Source organism: Echinops telfairi, unplaced genomic scaffold, assembly GCF_000313985.2.
Source record: "Echinops telfairi isolate 266 unplaced genomic scaffold, ASM31398v2 ScPeMD7_7458;HRSCAF=8496, whole genome shotgun sequence".
Lineage (NCBI taxonomy): Eukaryota > Metazoa > Chordata > Mammalia > Afrosoricida > Tenrecidae > Echinops > Echinops telfairi.
In genome coordinates, this window is record NW_022111358.1 from 5,016,265 (window position 1) to 5,034,747 (window position 18,483).

The window sequence follows — 18,483 nt, forward strand, 5'->3', positions numbered from 1 at the left end:
GGGGGGGGGGAGCGCTGGGTTAGAGATTTCAATTCGTAAACTGCCAGCTATCGGATCATGCCTGGATCACCTAAAGCAAGCTCCTATACAAAGCAAACAATTCAGGATTAAGCTTTGACTGAATGCCAACATTTAAACATTAAGTAGAGATCAAAAGTGGCTAGCAAGAGAGCCAGAGGCAGTACCAGAGAAATGAAGAAAAATCTAGGAAGGTGTGGGGAATCAATGCCCAGAGAGACGAGAACTGCAAGAAAAGATTAACTGTGTTGCTTGCTGCTCCTTGGAGGAATATGAAAATAAAGTAGCCATAGGATTTGGCAACTGGTGACGTCAACAAAAATGATTTTAAAGGAAGGTACAAACCAGGGTTTGGTAGTCAGTGAATACGGGAGAAAAACTGAGTTGGCAAAGGTAGGAATTTAGGTATGAACAGAATTTTTTTTTTTTAATGGGGCATGTGAGGGATACTAGAACACCATCCGTATGCTCCTGGGAACAGATCACCAGACCTTTCATCTAAGATACCTCTGGGAGGATCTGAACTGCCAACCCAAGCGGGCGACTGAGCAGCCAGCCATCTGCACCCAGGGACTGCAAAAACAGGCTCAAACATAATGATTGTGTGGATGACGTTGAACCTGGCAGTGTTCTTTCTGTTGTGCAACAGAGTCATTTAGAACAACATAAAAGAGTTCGTCTCCGCGGACACGACTGTTGATGCGGGGCAACCATGTTTTGGCCATCAATACATTGACGACTTAAGGAACCGATAACTTTCACGCAGCAGATGGAAAGCAGTTTTCCCTAAATAAATTTCATCAAATTGAATATTGTTTACATTCTCCATGTTCATTAATAACTTCACCACCTTGCTACTTCTGCTATTACCGTGAAATTTCCACAAAGCATTTTCAAAGAGGTTAGGCTTCCCTTGAAAAATGGGTATCAGTTCTTGTTATATAACCCAGACACACGAACTACCCCAGATGATCCGAGAGTGCATGGGCTAGGCAGAAACCAGAAGAAGGCACAGTTTTGACTCAGCCGCTTCTAATATTCTGGCAGACATCTACCAAGTGTTTAAGGAAATAAGCCAACAGGAGAACCGGAAGGCTTCAGGGGCTTTAGGAACTACTGGAGAAATCCTGGTTTTTAGAAAAGGCTTAAGGATGCAGATATTGAACTATCCAACACGGGCACGGCTGAAATTCAGCATCGTCCTACAGCTGAACGGCTGAAAGCTCCGAGGGATTCCTAGCTCTAAGACAAACAATTCGATCCTTTGATCCGGGCTCAGAAACGCCAAGCCCCAGCGGTCCCCAATCCTTCTGCGTGGCCTCGTTTTCAGAAGCTGTAGAGGAAGGATGGGATCCCAGGAAGCCTGTTGATTCAACAGCCTGGTTTTCCTCCGCCCTCCCTCCCCCACGCATTGAAGAGGGAAGGCCAGGGCCCCTCTCCTTCCCGCAAATGGCTCCCCAGGGCTTCTTCCCAAGCCGGACCAGGCCCCAGGGGCCCGGTGACCCCGCTGAGCCGGGCGAGGAACGCCCTCGCCACTCCGAAGTGTACTTACCTGAACCCCGCCGCGGCTCGGACGCAGTCAGCCCCCGCCGAGGAAAATGGAGTCGTCGAACCGAGACTGCCAGAGGACTGGTACGGACCCACCGCACGGCCCCTCCGGCGCCGCCGCCGCCGCCGCGTCGACGTGCTGCGTCACTTCCGGCCCCCTGTCACTGGAGGTGGGCGGGCCTCTTCTTGCGTCTTCCACCGGGCTCTGCCCCCGGAGGCGCACGCTGGCCGCAGCGGTTTAGGAAGACAGCTGGCACCGAGTTCCGAGAGCGGAGCGAGGGCATCGGAAGCAACGCAGCCCAACCGGCTCCTCAGGCCACGCTAGCCAAAGGAACCAGAAAGCCCCGAGCTCGGGCCCCCTTCGTCCCTCCCCGCCGTCTTTCCGCTGGGAGCTTCCGGTTCCGGTTCCGGGAGGGGGAAACGGGCTCTTAGCTAGGACTCCGGGATCCAGCCGGGATGGCTCTTGTACAGCTACTGCTGTTGGGGGGCTTGTGGGGAGCTGTGGGGGCGTCCGATCTGGCAGTGGTTACATGCGGTTCAGTGGTGAAGCTGCTCAATACGCGCCACAACGTCCGGCTGCACTCACATGATGTGCGCTATGGGTCAGGTACTGTGGGGACCCAGGTCGAGTTGGCTGGGCAGGCCTAGCAGGCTCCGGAGGGGGCGGGGCTTTGGGCGCACTGGGGGTGTGGTCTGAGCGGGTTTGGGGGCATGGTGGGAGGTTCTTGAGGATTAGAGGCGTGTTGGGGCATTGAACTCTCTTAAAGCACCTTCATGATACCAACTTGGGTTACTTGTGCCCTTTTTTTCGACCTTTATCATCTCTCAGTTAGATGCTATTTTGACCTCATTTTACAGATGAGGAAACCGACACAAATTAAATCTCACAGCCCTGCTGCTAGTGAATGTCAGAGACTGGGCTCAATCCTTATCTGTCCATTTTTAAAAAGCCGGCTTTCAGGAGCCCTGGTTTCGTAGTGGTTATGGCTTCGGCTGCGATCTACAAAGGTGAGCGCTTCAGAAGCCCAGCAGCTCCGTGGGAGAACGATAGGCTTTCCACTCCCATGAACAGTGACAGCCTTGGAGACACCGGGGCAATTAGTACTCCTTCCTATAGGATCACTACGAGTCAGTGTTGACTCGATTACAGGGAATCTGTTTTGAGTTGTTTCAGCCACCTGGGCTGGCACACTATTCAGGACAAGAGACAGTAAGTGCTCTGTCTCTGAAGTTCTGCCTTTTCATTTCATCTTCAGCTTAAATCCCTGGACCCGTGCCCTCTTTCTAGTTCCATATTGGACTGCTAACGGAAAAGGTCGGTTGATGTACCCCCGGAGAAAGCTGAGGCGGTTTGCTTCCCTAAATATTTTCAGCCTTTGAAACCTTAATGGGGCAATTTGGGCCAATGGGAGTGCTAGGACGAGAAGGGTTACCACTTCTTTCTTATAATAAACAAATACACAGTAATTAATTATGTGTGGCGTTATTCATTCAGCATAGGTTGCATGAACTCCTACCACATTATATCCTTGGTTTTGTTCTAGGTACAAGAGAGACAGTGAACCAGTGAGCAGGGTACCAGAAAATAAAACCAGCTGATGAGACCTAAGGGGCATCCACGATGGCTGCTAGGTTCTGGCTGCTAGGTTTCTGCCTTGGGTGACTAATGCTCCTAGTAGCTGAAAGGAAAGAGTACCTTTCAGATGGGCTCACCTGTGTGCCCTAGTCCTCCAACCCGTTTGACCAGTTAGGCCTGGAAGGGAACTGAATTGTCCTTTTGGGATGTCATAATCCTAAGCAACCACTCAGTGAACACCTACTGTGTGTCAGGCATATTGCTTTTTTTGTTTCATCTGGTTTCTTACTTTGAATTTACTGAGTCAGAGTGGGAGTGGGGACAGGCCTGCCAATAGGAATCTGTAGAATTAAGAAGGCCTTCAGGTGTTTCTGAAGGGCAGCCAGATTTGGGAACCAGTTTCAATCTGGAGCTCAGAAGAGAGAGCTCTGTGCTGAGCCTGAGAGCCAGAGTTTCAGTTGGCGGTGGAAGATGTCATGGGGGTGGGGTGGAGGAGCTTGTTCAGGATGAACTGTGGTTCTAAACCGCTTGAGAAGCCTCTAAAAAATACAAATGCCTTTATTTTGATACTCAAGTGTCTCAAGAACTATTGTGTATAAGTTATAATTTTTAAGAAAAGGATGGAAAAAAAGGAAAAGGATGCGATCGGGGATAAAATTCTAGGTCATGTCAAGACTTAAGGATGAGAAGAGGAAGAGGGAACTTTGTAGACCATGATTTCGTGAAGCATGGGTGTAGGGATTCCAAGACCTGTAAAGCAGTAGCTAGGAACCATGGTGGCAGATGCCTTGGGCTGCGATCCGCAGTTTGGAACCCTCAGGTGCAGTTCTGTCCTGTTGTACAGAACCACTATGAGTCGACATCCACTTGATGGCAGTGAGAAGGCAGTAGCAGGAGCCCCCTGTAGGATCCTGGGTAAATGTGGGCAAACAATCAGTTCCTCCCTACTGACTACACAGCTCATAATGACTGCCAAATGTTTCAGAAAAGAAGACCAATCCACCGATTTCGCCTTCCTTTAGCTAGCCTTTTTTTAATTTTTATTTTTAGCTAGCCTTTTTTTAAAAATCATTTTATTAGGGGCTCATACAACTCTTATCACAATCCATACACACATCAATTGTGTAAAGCACATTTGGACATTCATTGCCTTCATCATTCTCAAAACATTTGCTCTCCACTTAAGCCCCTGGCAGCAGGTCCTCATTTTTCCCCTCTCTTCCCGCTCCCCCCTCCCTCATGAACCCTTGATAATTTATAAGTTATTATTTTGTCATATCTTGCCCTGCCCGATGTCTCCCTTCACCCACTTTTCTGTTGTCCGTCCCCCAGGGAGGAGGTCACATGTAGATCCATGTAATCGGTTCCCTTTCCAACCCACTCTCCATTTAAGCTCCCAGTATCGTCACTCACACACTGGTCCTGAAGGGATCATCTGCCCTGGATTCCCTGTGTTTCCAGTCCCTATCTGTACCAGTGTACTTCCTCTGGTCTAGCCAGACTTGCAAGGTAGAATTCGGATCATGATAGCGGGGAGGAGGAAGCATTATGAACTAGAGGAAAGTTGTATTTCTCATCGTTGCTACATCGCACCCTGACTGGCGCGTCTCCTCCCTGAGACCCCTTTGCAAGGGGATCTCCAGTGGCCTACAAATGGGTTTTGGGTCTCCACTCCGCACTCCTCCCTCATTCACTATGGTAAGATTTTTTGATGCCTTATACCTGATGCCTTCGACCTTTGTTGCCTTATACCTGATCCCTTCGACACCTCTTGATCGCACAGGCTGGTGTGCTGCTTCCATGTGGGCTTTGTTGCTTCTGAGCTAGATGGCCGCTTGTTTACCTTCAAGCTTTTAAGACCCCAGACGCTATATCTTTTGATCCTTTAGCTATTCTTTTAAACCAAACTGAACCCACTGCTTCCGTCCATTCCAACACAAAGTGACACAGTAAGACAGAGTGGAAATGCCCCTTTGGATTTCTGATATGGTAAATCTTTCTCCTGAGGAATAGCTGGTGTGTTTGAATTGCTGACCTTTCAGTTAGCAGCCCATTGTGGAAATCCATCTGGACACCAGAGCTTTCTCTCTGCCATCAAGTCCTTTCTAACCCAGAGGGGAGGAGAGACCCGTGGGTTTCTGAGACTGTCCCGCAGAGCAGCTGGTGGTTTCGAACAGCTGACTAGCAGCCCAAAGAGTAACCACTATGCACCAGGGATCCTTACTTATGTATCTAGTGCTCTTTAATGCAATTTTTTGAAATTGTACCATATGACACATTCTTTAGCGTATCATATAATAGTCTTGTACACAGGCACCTAGTATTTTCGTATATATTTAAAAATTTAAAAATTTTAGAAGAAAGCATATGATCAAGTATAGAATTTCCTCTTCACCCCGGCACACCCATGTATGCTGCTGCAGAAGACAGTATTGTGTATGTGAAAGAGAAGGACCCGGTGGTGCTCACTGCTCTTTCTTTGCTTGATGGCAGGTAGTGGGCAGCAGTCAGTGACAGGTGTAACCTCTGTGGATGACAGCAACAGTTACTGGAGGATCCGGGGGAAGACCGCCACAGTGTGTGAAAGAGGAACCCCTGTCAAATGTGGTCAGCCAATTCGGCTGACACATGTCAACACTGGCAGAAATCTCCACAGTCACCACTTTACCTCCCCGCTTTCTGGGAACCAGGTGAGGTGGCATCATTGCTGCTCTGTGTGTTGCTCATGTGAGTGGTTATTTGATCTGATACTTAGTCCTTTCTTTTCCAGGTGTAAATGTTCTCCCTTTTGTGCACACTGGAGAGAGAAGTAGTTCTATTAAATAAAAAGAGAGTTATTTCCGATCCACATGGAGACTTGGCCCCTAGGCCATATCAAGAACTAAGAAGGAAAGAGAGAGTAGGTATACGCTAGCATATCGCGAGTTCTGATATTGCTTTCTTTCTTCCATCAAGCCATTCTGACGCAGAGGGCAGGAGAGAGCTGCCCCATGGGAACCCCAGTGTCTTCCAGACTTAGGATTAGCGTTAACATTCATTCATTTCTTAATCTTGCCAACTAGTCATTCTGGAGAACAATCTACAGGCTATTACCCTTTGGGAACTTCCATGTTAGTAAAACAAAGTAGCATTGTCTTTTTTTCCTTATTTTAGGCTCACTAAATTTATCTTTGACATCATAAAATGTTTCCTACAAAAGCGCATTCCATTGTGCACACTGCTCAGCATTGAATGCCAGGGACTTGAGACCTCTTGCTATTGTAACTTTTCTCCCTGGCATTGCCATTTTGAAAAGTCCTGAGCTTTGAGGGGCTGTAGACTCCACCATGAACCCTTTAATGACTTCTCCCCTCCTCCATCTCTTCCTATATTGGTTTCCCCTAGTATTAACATTTGATGTTGGTATGGTATGTTTGTTACAATTGATGAGTCAATATTGCTATATTATATCCATGAAGGCTCTTGGTTCATTTTTTCTTAATTTTCACCCTGTGTCATTTTTCTTTCCAGGGTGCCACATTGCATTGATTAGGCTGCTTTAGGCACCTCTTGGCTGGGACAGTTTCTCAGACGGGCCTTGTTTTCAATGACCCTGATAGTTTAGAGAAATAATGGTCAGGTATCTTATAGGATGCCCCTCTATTGGAATTTGCTGTTTTTCTCATTAGACTAGAAGTAAGGGTGCTTGAGAAGACCATTTTTATCACATTGTGCCAAGGGTACATAATGTCTACACGATATATGGCTGATGATGTTGATCTTGATCATCTTTTAGCTGTAAAGTTCCTCTTTCCATGTCTATATACCCTTCTATACTGTTCTCTTTGGAAAAGAGTTGCTGTGTGGAGTCTGTAGGTCAACATTAATTCATGCGTATTTATTTTATACTTTGGGTTATAATTCAGTACTTTATAGAGTTGCTGTGAGTTGACATCGGCTGGATGGCAGTGAGTTTATCTTTTGGGTGATTTTTTACTTTATTACTTAAAGTCTAGCTCCAGCCGTTGGGGGCTTTTCTGGTTGACATGCCTCCACCATGGTGGGTTGTTATTCAGGGTGCTTCTTAGCAGATACTCCCGGTTCATGTCGTGTTTCTCCTGCCTTGGTCTTAGCATTACCATAGTCCTGTCTCCTCTAGAACCAGCATTTCTGTTACTGGAAAATGATGATAAACACCAAAGCCTGAATCCTAGGTGTCTTTTGTTACTATTGAAATGTCATCTCTTTTAGGCCCTCCGTCAGCACAAAGAGCTACAAGGGAGCTTCAGAAAGTGTGGGAAAATGGAATGAAAAGATAATGACGTTTTTCCATAAACTTTTTGAAGCCTCCTCAAGAAGGATACCAACCTCTGTATAGACATACTTCTAAATATATCTATGTGTAGCCGCCTGTATTTTCTGTTTTGTAGTTTTATTGGCACGTAATCCACGTCATATAAGTCAATAATTCAGTCATATCAAGAAGAGTTGTGCAATTATCATCACGTTCAATGGCCATCTTTATTTTCTGTGTTTGTACTGATGTCTACAACTCTTCTCTAATCCCTTACCATTCTCGTCTCCGTGTACTTTGTGTATTCTTTCTCCAACAGTGGGAAACCTCCCAAGACTGTGGCCTTTCCCCTCAGGTCTGGAACTAAACTCATTCTGCACTAGAATCATCCCCCAGTTAGGGGCAGGAGTGCAGCATTCAGTTCTAGAGCTACTGGCAGGTTGTTCCCTTCCTTCGTAGTCTTGATGTAAATGATTTCTAATGATTTTTTTAAAATAGTTTTATTGGCAGGTAATTTACATATCATACAATTTAATGTTACTTATACTAAGAAGAGTATGTAGTCAGCACCACAATCAATGTCAGAACATGTTCTTCTTTCTTATACTTGCTGTTAGTTCCCTATTTTCCCTCAACCTTCTCTTCCATCCCTCTAAATAATTTTTGAATCCTGTTAATTGTCTCTGTAGATTTACCAATCCTAGATTTCATATACAGAAAATATAAAACAAGAAACAAAACAAAAAAAAAAACAATAACAATGAAAAACAAAACAAAAACTTCAACAACAACAAAAAAAGTGCAGCATTCAGACAAAGTTCTCAGGCTTAGGAAAGAAGGAATGAGAGAAAAGGAAATACCAGAAGTGGGATAATCCATGGACTACAATGGATGAATTGATTCAGGATGTGTTTGCCTTGTTGAATGGAAAACTAGTCATATATGCTGATGATCTGATCTGTAAGCCTTCACCTATTTTATAATAAGGTTTTAAAAGATAAGTAAATGGGATGAAATAAGCTACAAAACCCCCAGAGACCTGGCTTTCACAATCTGCCATCCATTTACTCGATTGCTCAATTCTAGCATCAGAATCTGTTAACACAGCCTTATGGGAAACAATTTCATCAACTAAACCCAGTACTTATGGGTCATTTCTTTTTACTTCAGTCTTAAAGACTCTATTCATTTCCAAATGACTGAAGTCATCTAAAATTAAATAGCAGTGGTATGTTGATATGTTGATTATTTTAAGTACCTTTTGATGGCCATTGTGATGGACACTGAAATTGGAAGGGGAATAAAAGATTGAGAGCCTACTGTGCTTTTATCATTCATATTTATCTCTGAGATGGTATTGTCATTTAAGGCTTAATGGAGTTCACACTGGAAGGGATTGAGCTGAGACTCAAGGCCAGGTCAGCCTGACTCAAGAGCCCATCTCCTTTCCAACGTGGATGGCTTTTAGCGATTAAGGGTATGAGGCAGAATTGTCTAAAGCCTACTAACAAGAGTTAGAATATTTAAAAACTACAGTAGGAAATAGGCCATAGGCAAATAACAGGACTCCTCCTTGAAGTTAAGTGTTTGGAACATAATCTGCAATCACTGAGTTCTGTTTGATGCCCTGGGTGGGTCTTTGTTCTTTTTCTCCACAGGTTTGTTTTTTGTTTTGAAAGAAACATTTTACTGTGATTTGGGTGAAAGTTGACATAGCAAATTAATTTTCCCATTTAACACTTTATATACATTTTGTTTCCTGATATTAGTTGCAACCCTCTCAACGTAACCTCACTCTTCCCACTTCCTCCCTGGCTTCCCAGTTTCCCTTCCCCCATTTACCCTGCCCCTTCCTGCCTTCTCCAATTTTAGTATATGTGCTACCGAAGCAAGCACCCTGCCTGCCTTCTCAGCTCATTCTTTTGACAAATGCTGCCACTTTGGTTTCATATGGTTGATGGTGTTGCAAATGCTCTGAGGTGTTCAGGGTCTCTCGAACTGAGCAATGGCCTCGAGGACCACAAAAGGGCAAGCAGAAAGCAGAGTTGATTTGGGAAGGAAAGAAAAGTGCCTGGCACAGCAGATGGGAAGTTTGAGTGAGTTGCCTTTGAATGAATTGTGTCGGGAGGGGGCGGGGCGGGGCGAGCTTTATCAGGTGTGGAATAGGTGGGTGGCCTGTCTGCATCTCTGGGTTAGAAACAGACCAATCCTGGGACCCGGTCTGATTTCTCAGGTCCAGTCATAAACCCGGTCTTGCTCTCCCCCAGCTGGGTCTTGTCTGGGCATACACAACGAAGTAAGCTGCACAGGTCCATGAAAAAAAGAGTCACGGGGTTGATGCCCTTTATGAGTTTATAATCAGCCAGGGCTCTGATGCCTGCAGGCTTAAGATGAGATGGTCTTAGACTGTTGAGCTCACCCTTCCAGACATCCTGCCACTCCCAGTGCTTCCTGCCTCTGGCCTCCGGGCTCACTTTCTTTCCGCACAGCTGATTTAGAAGCTTGGGTACTTTCTGATCACTTTTTATAATTCTGAATTTTGTGCTTCATTTTTCTCCTTGGTCCAGGACCTTGTTCAGTCAGTAGTGGTAGTAGCAAGGCCAAATAACCTTCTGGGGGCATGTTTGGCAAAAGCAGATACCTATACTTTATCCTGGATTATGGGCTAGAAGTTCCCAAACTTATATGGCCTACTACTCCTTTCCGAAATAAATTACTCAGCATCCCCCCAGGAAGCAAAAACTTTAGCCATAGTCCAGGATAAAGTGCAGGTATCTGCTTTGGTAGCCCCCTTGGATTGCCCCAGCACCTCCCAGAGGGTGGTATGGCCCACTGGGGGAAACACTGGTCTAGATCTTCTGATCTCAGAGTTGTGAAGGTGTGGTTCATATGGGTCATTAGTCCTCTGAACCACGTTTTGTGTGTGTGTGTTTTCAATTTGTTTTCTTGAATCTGACTTTCATCGCTCTTCTTTGCTTTGGACGGGAGGAGACTAATTGTTATTTTTTAGGTAACTGCTCATTACTCACCAAAGTAGGGTGTAGAACATTATCTTTGTGGACCAGGTATTGCCAATTGACCTAGATGACCTTTGAAGCTAGTCTTTTTTTTTTTTTTTAGATCTTTTTATTGGGGGCTCTTACAGTTCTTTTTCAAAATCATTTTTTTAAACTCTCACAGCTCTTATAGCCCCATACATCAATTATATAAAACATATTTGTACATATGTTGCCATCATTATTTTCTAAACATTTACATTCTATTGAACCCTTGATATGTACCGGCTCCTCTTTTTACCCTCCCTCCCCACCTTGTGACCCCTTGATCAATTATAAATGATTAATTTAATATCACCCTGATACACTGACTGCTGTCTCCACTCCCCTGCTGTTTCTTCCCCCCTACTCCCCCCCTACCCTCCTGGTTAGCATGGCTACTCCCATTTCTGTTCCTGATGGGTTTATCTGACCTGGATTCTGTGTGTCCTGAGCTCTTATCTGTACCTGTGGACATGCTGCAGCCTTGCCCGCAGTGAAAGGCAGGACTGAGGTCATGATAGTAGGGGGTGAGGAAGCCTCAAGGAACCAGAGGAATACTGTGTGTTACATTGGTGCTATACTTTACCCTGGCTGACTCATTCCTTCATTGCGACCTTTCTGTGAGGGGTCTCCCATTGTCTTTCAGATGAGTTTTGGGTCGAGGCTAGTCTTCATAATCTTCACAAGACCATAAATTCACTGCAATCAAGTTGATCTTGGTTCATGACAGCCTTCTAGGACAGGGTAGACCCTACCCTGTGGGTTTGTTTCTGGGATCGTGGAGACTGGTTGTCACTAGGTGCTAGGGAGTTAGTTGCAGCTCAGCAATCTCACGTGTGACAGAACGAACACCGCCTGGTCTTGTACCGTCCTCGTAGCTGTCCTTCTGTTTGAGCCCAATCTGTGGCTAGTGTCAGTCCATCTCATCGAGGGCCTTCATCTTTTTCTCTGCCCCTCTGCTTTACTTAGCAGATGGCCTTCTCCAGCGACTGGCCTCTCCTGATAACACTTCCAGTCATGTTAAAACTTCCCAAAATTCGGTCGCCCTTGCCTCTAAGGAGCATTCTGTCTGTATCTGTTGCAAGACAGATGTTTGTTGCTTTGGCAGCCCATGGTACTTGCAGTGTTCTTCATCAGCACCATGATTCAGATGAATGGATTCTTCTTCAGTCTTCCTGATTCAGTGACCAACTTTCCCATGCCTGAGGCCATTGAAAAGACCACGGCTTCCTCCCAGACTTTACTTCAGAGGACAGCACTGAAGCTACAGCTCAGGGAGAGACACATGTCTGATCAGAGCACACGGGAGCAAATGAAGGGGGAGGAAGAGAGAGTGGAGCACATCCTGGCCCACCAAGCCTTGAAGATGATATCCCCGCTCAGAGCAGTCAAAGCACAGAGAAGACCATATGGCCGGCCCCACTATGAGACACAACATTCCTTACTGACCCATAGCCCTTCAGGGGACAACACTGGAGACAGACACAATGTGGGAATTGCGCCTGATCGGACCCCACCACACCGAGGCAAAACACTAAGGGCGTGCAACAGAACAGCAAGGGGAGCAGGGCAAGGAAGTCCAGAGGGAATACCAAAAATAGACTTTGGGGCCAGGGAGAGACACACCATCAGATTCTACTAGAAAACACTCCTAAAAGTCAACAAACAGACCTTGAACTATTTACAGGCTTTTCTTGTCATTGGTTTTTTGTTTTGTTTGAATAAACAATCTGGAGGAGAAAACAACAGTACCAATGGTTCCAGGGGAACGTGGGAGAGAGGAAGGTGGGGGGAAAGGAAGTGGTGTTAACAAACCCTGGGACAAGGGAACAAGTGATCCAAAATCAGTGGTGACTGTGTAAGAGGACTGGTAGGGCTTGATCAAGGGTTATGTAACTGAGAGGAATTACTGAAACCCAAATGAAGGCTGAGCATGATAGTGGAGTGGGACAAGAGGAAAGTAAAAGGAAATAGAGGAAAGATCTAGGAGGCAATGGGCATTTATAGAGGTCTAAATATAGGCATGTACATATGTAAATATATTTATATATGATGGGGAAATAGATCTATGTGCATATATTTATAGGTTTAGTATTAAGGTAGCAGATGGACATTGGGCCTCCACTCAAGTACTCCTTCCACGCAAGAATACTTTGTTCTATTAACCTGGCATTCCATGATGCTCACCTTCCTGACACAATCGCTGTAGACAAATGGGTGCATAAACAAATGTGGTGAAGAAAGATGATAGTGCCCGGCTATCAAAAGATATAGCATCTGGGGTCTTAAAGGCTTGTAGGTAACAAGCGGCCACCATCTAGCTGAGATGCAGCAAAGCCCATGTGGTTGGAAGGAGTGCCAGCCCCCCACCCTAATCACGGGTTCAATAGGCAAATTGTACGGTTGAGATATATAAATATTATGTTAAAATCATTGAGAGCATGAGAGATAGAAATAATGGAGTCAGACACATTTCATGGTAGCAGTGCTCACCCCAGCCCCACTTGGTGGTCCACGTGGAGGAGGAAGGGAAGGAGCCTGAGAGATCTTTATTGCTAACCCAGGCCTACATATCTTTGGTGGGGAGTGCAAGCCTGCTAATTACAGGTAAAGATATGTCACAGGAAGGGGTTGCACTATAGGTTATACAGCAATGAGAAGGGGACAATCTAGCATATACACACAATAGGAAGAGGAAGGATTGGGGATATACATGTGACAAGATGGGCGGATCCTAGATACAGGGCAGCCTAACTTTGGATGTAACTGAGCCAATTTGATCTGTTCTCCACAGAAACCATTATTAGTAGGGTGTCAAACCCCACCTACAGGAACCAAGCTAATGGTCCCAAGCCTCTTGGGAGAAGTAGCCTATTGTCCTTAACAGCAGGGAGTGGGGCCCGTAATTGACTTCAGGGATGATGTCTCTAAGCATCTGACCTACCCCCATATGCTGGCAAAAAGCCTTTAATGTTTGGCATGTCTTTGTGAGAGACAAAGCTGGGGACAAGTCTCTTTATAATCGCCTAAACCCCCATGGAAGAAGCATACCAGCCTGTGTGATCACGAGGTGCTGAAGGGATCAGGTATCAGACATCAAAAGACAAAAAAATCTTATCATTGTGAAGGAGGGGGAGTGCGGAGTGGGAACCCAAAAATCCCCTTACTGAAGTGTTGCAGGGAAGAGATGAGCCAGTCAGGATGCAGTGGAGCAACGATGAAACTAACAACTTTCCTCTAGTTCTTTGATGTTTCCATCCCCCACTATCATCCTAATTCTACCTTACAAATCCGGCTAGACCAGAGGATGTACACGGTACAGATAGGAACTGGAAACACAGGGATCCCAGGAGAGATGAACCCCTCAGGACCAGCTGTGAGAGGTGATACTAGGAGGGTGGAGGGAAGGTAGGGTAGAAAGGGGGAACTGATTATCCGGATCTACATATAACCTCCCTGGGGGCCGGACACCATAAAAGTGGGTGAAGGGAGACATTGGACAGTGTAAGACATGACAAAGTAATAATTTATAAATTATCAAGGGTTCATGAGGGAAGGGGGGTGAGGAGGGAGGGGAAAATGAGCTGATACCAAAGGCTCAAGTAGAAAGCAAATGTTTTGAGAATGATGAGGGCAATAAATGTACAAATGTGCTTGACAAGATGTATGTATGGATTATGATAAGAGTTGTATGAGCCCCCAATAAAATGATTTAAATAAATAAAAGACCATAGCTTGGGTCAGGTGCACTTTACTCCTCAAAGGAAGATCCTTGCTCTTGAATGATTTAAAGAGGTCTTGTTCAAGAGACTTGCCCAATGCAATACGTCATAACTCTTCACAGGAGTAGAAAGCCTTGTCTTTTTCCTGAGCGGTGGCTGGTGTTTTCAGATCGCTGGGGCTGTAGTCAGCAGCCCAGTGAGTCACCAGTATCCCGCCAGGGCTTTTGTTTCTGTTTTGTTTGGTTGTTTTTAAGCAACACCGGGAAACCTCCTTTTGCACGGTTGGAGCAGTCTTTCTTTTCATTGTGAAGGCCCCTCTCCCGCTTCCAGGCCTTGGTCAGTACATGCTAATGCTGCCACTGTCTGTCTTGCAGGAAGTCAGTGCTTTTGGTGAAGAAGGTGAAGGCGATTATCTGGATGACTGGACAGTGCTCTGTAATGGACCCTACTGGATAAGAGATGGTGAAGTGCGGTTCAAACACTCTTCCACTGAGGTACTGCTGTCTGTTACAGGAGAACAATATGGTCGCCCCATCAGTGGGCAAAAAGAGGTGCATGGCATGGCCCAGCCCAGCCAGAACAACTACTGGAAAACCATGGAAGGCATATTCATGAAACCGAGTGAATTGCTGAAGACAGAAGCACATCATGCAGAGCTATGAATCTAAAGGCACTGGTCCACCCTCACCACACAGTATTCATGGATGGCTGTTGCTGCTGCATGCTGGGAACCTTGCCACAGGCTCCCTGTGCTGTGGTCACTGACGTCACCACCAAGAGGAAGATGCATGATGGGAGACTGGCGTATTGGGAATCTTTACCCTTCACACTTAAATTGGCTGCTCTACCGTACTTGAGCCAGTTCTGAGTACAGGTGACAGGGAGATGCTTTTTATTCATACTGACAAGACAAACTGAGGGAGATAGCCCTCCTACCTGGGAATTTTTACTCCCCAGGAGCTTGGCATGATGGATTGTTTAATGTGTGTGACTTTTCCTATATTTCCTTTCTCCAAAATAAAACTTAAAAGGATTTCATTGTTAGTCACTGTGTTGTCATTAACTAGGGTTGTGGGGTGAAGGGGGGGTTCCTCCACAAATCATCACTGGTCCGGTAGGCGCAATTGTACAGCGATAATAAGTAAAGATCATAGTAAAGTCATAGAGAGCATGAGAGGTAGAAGAGTCAGGTAATGGAGTCAGACCCAAGTCATGGAGCGTGCTCACCTCAGCCCCGCTTGGTGGTCCTCCTGGGGGGAACCCGGCCACGAGAGCAGGAAAGAGCCTCCAGCACCTGAGAACCGAGGAGAGCCCCGGGAAGCCAGGACCGGAGAGAGCTTTTTCTTTATTGCTAACCAAGCGTGTATCACTTTAGGGGGACATGATTACAGAATCACATGTCACAGGAAGGGGCAGTACAATAGGCATGCACATTGTAGGAAGGGGATCTATGATAGGCATAAGCGTGACAGGAAGGGGATGAGCTAGGGGTGTGCCCATAGGAATGGGAAGGTCTAGGGGTATACATGTGACAAGATGGGCGGACCCTGGATTCATGATGGCAGCCTAACCTTGGTCATCCTTGGGCGGGTTTGACTTCTCTGGTGTCTCCTACAAGGAAACAGACAACTACTATCCTTATCAGAAGGGAGTGGGCCCTACTTGTGGGATAAACAGTGGTGTCTGCTTGGTCTAGATGGCTGATAGCTCTTAGGGAGAATGACCCCTAATCTACTCCTGATAATCTCCATGTGTATAGTTATATTCTGAAGCAGCTAAGTCTGGCATATATTTGGGGGAGACAGCTTGGGAGAAATCCTGTTTCCCATATAGGGTGTGCTAGTTCACGATCAAGGAAAGTGCAGTTAGTTCTCCTCTTAACTGATAGGCTAGGGGTTCAAACCCACCCCGGTGAACATTTCCGCCTAGAAAACCTCACGAAACAGTGCTATTCTGTCACATCGGGTCACTCTAAGCTCATACTGACTTGATGGTCCCCACCAACATTTCTGGTCTGCATAACCCTCAAGTCCTAAGATTACTGTCCTTTCGAGCACCTGAGAATCTTCAGAGTGGGCCTTTTGAAGAGCTTTAGTTTGCATCCACATTTCAGCGTAAAGTATCCGAAATCTTCACAGAAACATGGTGATGTTAAGGTTTTACCATTGAGGAACAGAGAAGTTAACTAACTGCCTGAATTAAAGAGTAAACTGTAAGATAGGAACTCAGCTGTGTCCGACTCGTGTTCTTTTTACTATGCACTTTTTGGCTTGCAGAGAAAAGTAACCCTTAGCTTGTCTAAAATTGAGGAAGTATCTTCCAAGGGCTAAACACAATTGTGGTCCAGTAAAAACATGAGTCAGACACGGTTTAAGTTCCTGTCCCCAAATGTACAAGCTCTAATTCAGGCAGAAAAGGTAAAAAGCTTGGTGCCCTATGCTCACCTAACTTCCTTCTTTCCTCTTCAGGTGCATTCTGGAAAGTTTGCTCCCAGATCCCTGGAGCCTGTTAGGGGTGGGCAGAGGTGACTGCCACCTGCTGGAACTTCAGCGAACAGGAAGGCTTACTTTTAGTAACCCCACCCCCCCCACCCCAACCACCAACAAACCCTTACCTGATTTGCCCTGGTGGTGTAGTGGTTTTGTGTTGGGCTGCTCACCCCAAGGTTAGCAGTTCGAAACCACCAGCAGCTCTTAGGGAGACAGATGAGGCTTTCTTCTCCCATTAAGAGTTATAGTCTCAGAAACTCACAGGGGCAGTTCTAACCCATCCTACATGGTTGCTATGAATCAGAATTGATACAATGGCAACATGTTAGGTTTTGGTTTGTTTGCATTAAGGAGATAACCTTGAACGTTAAGGGTCACCAACTCTGCATTAAAAGATCGCAGGGAAAAAAAGATATAGTCTCTTTCCATGAGACTTAAGATCTCAGTAAATCCAGGCCAGAAGTAGTTGAAAATCATCTTTTCTCCCTGTTTATTGCCCTTTAGTAGCATGGATCCCATGAGAGATCTCCAAAAAACAGACAAATAACATCAACACTACAGGCTGTGAGGTGGCTGGGAGCAGGGGTGTTATCAATCTGAGAAGGAGGAAGGAAGCGAGAGGAACCTTAGCTGGATAAAGGAAACAGATTGCTGAACAGGATGATGGGTGGGGGGATGTGTTGTAAGGGACCCATCCTTAGCTTTGCTAGAAACTTACACTGGGTTGTAGGGATTCAAGACTGCTGAGAAGCTGAAAATGACACAAATGTGCCTGAGGGACAAGTTTGACCTTGGATCCCTTCCTTATAAAATGACTGATATGACCAGGTAACCAGATACAGGGGTAAAAACAACTTAGGGCAACACAGGTGAACTGAAGTGCTGCTTTATCTGAGGGAGCAAGGTAGTTCGGAGATCCTCTGAACCAACTCTTGAAGAATATTTATGCAGATTAGGATATAGAAGAGCAAAGGGACATGAAATAGTCCATGATCTTTTGAAATCATCGGATTTCTTAAGCTTGTATTAGTAGAAATTCTCATTCAGCTGTTGATCCATAGCTATTGATTCATCGACTGTAACTGTTTTCGGGAGTCGAAAGGGCACTTTTTCTTCCATGGGGCAGCTGGCAGGTCTGACTGCTGCCATTGCAGTAGCCACTTTACCATCAGGCTCCGGGGAAATACACGAGGTCAAGTAATATATTGACGAGAACAGCATTCAAACTCTTATTTTTAAAACTCATATTTTTTCTTTGTTGATTGAATTAGAAGGGGTTTTTGAAGTCTTTTAAGTACCTCTTGGTTTCCTCCTCAGTACTTTTCTGATAGAATCGCTAAGATTAAAGTGCTATTTAAGTGACACTGCCCCCCCCCCCGAAAAATAACCCCATAAAAACCAAACATCCTACGATTCCGATCCCTAGCGACCCTATAGGGTTTCCAAGGCTGTAACTTTTTAAGGTACCAGCTCCAAGTTCCACCCGTGGAGCGGCTGGCGGGTTCGAACCTGAGCCGGCAGTTAGCAGCCCAGTGCCCAACCCACAGCGCCACCAGGGCTCGGATAATTCCGAGGATTCCTCCGTTCCCCGGCCCTAAAGTGGCGCAGGCCGACTCTAACTTCCGGGAAACAGAAGTGTTTGGCAGTGGAACTACAGCCCAAAGGAGCCAACCGGTTTCCTCTCCGGCCCACGGCGCAAGCCCGGGCTCCGCAGCCAGGCGAGTGCGGCGCTGGTCAGCACAGAGCGGCGCAGCGACCCCCGCGGGGGCGCGACGTGTGTGTCCGCGGGCCACGCCCTCCGGCCCAGCCACGCCCTCCC

General features: G+C 46.0%; 2 protein-coding genes across 2 annotated transcripts in view; one reads left to right on the top strand and one right to left on the bottom strand.

Annotated features, from left to right (window-relative positions):
* SUPT6H (SPT6 homolog, histone chaperone and transcription elongation factor) overlaps nt 1–1,644 on the bottom strand; it is a 29,431-nt gene extending 27,787 nt beyond the window's left edge. The window contains exon 1 of the mRNA XM_045299538.1: nt 1,571–1,644. The gene's annotated coding sequence lies outside the window, so the exon portion shown is untranslated. The remainder of the gene's footprint in view (nt 1–1,570) is intronic.
* Nucleotides 1,645–1,780: 136 nt separating this feature from the next.
* SDF2 (stromal cell derived factor 2) lies at nt 1,781–15,213 on the top strand. The gene is made up of 3 exons (XM_004706923.2): nt 1,781–2,173; nt 5,636–5,832; nt 14,550–15,213. The coding sequence occupies exons 1-3, from the start codon at nt 2,023–2,025 to the stop codon at nt 14,835–14,837; spliced, it is 636 nt and encodes a 211-aa protein (XP_004706980.1). The 5' UTR covers nt 1,781–2,022; the 3' UTR covers nt 14,838–15,213.
* Nucleotides 15,214–18,483: the final 3,270 nt, after the last annotated feature.

Coding starts and splice junctions, on each gene's coding strand:
- SDF2 (XM_004706923.2), top strand. CDS start 2,023: ATGGCTCTTGTACAGCTACTGCTGTTGGGGGGCTTGTGGGGAGCTGTG. Junction 2,174..5,635: donor TGATGTGCGCTATGGGTCAG/GTACTGTGGGGA, acceptor GCTTGATGGCAG/GTAGTGGGCAGCAGTCAGTG. Junction 5,833..14,549: donor CCCCGCTTTCTGGGAACCAG/GTGAGGTGGCAT, acceptor TCTGTCTTGCAG/GAAGTCAGTGCTTTTGGTGA.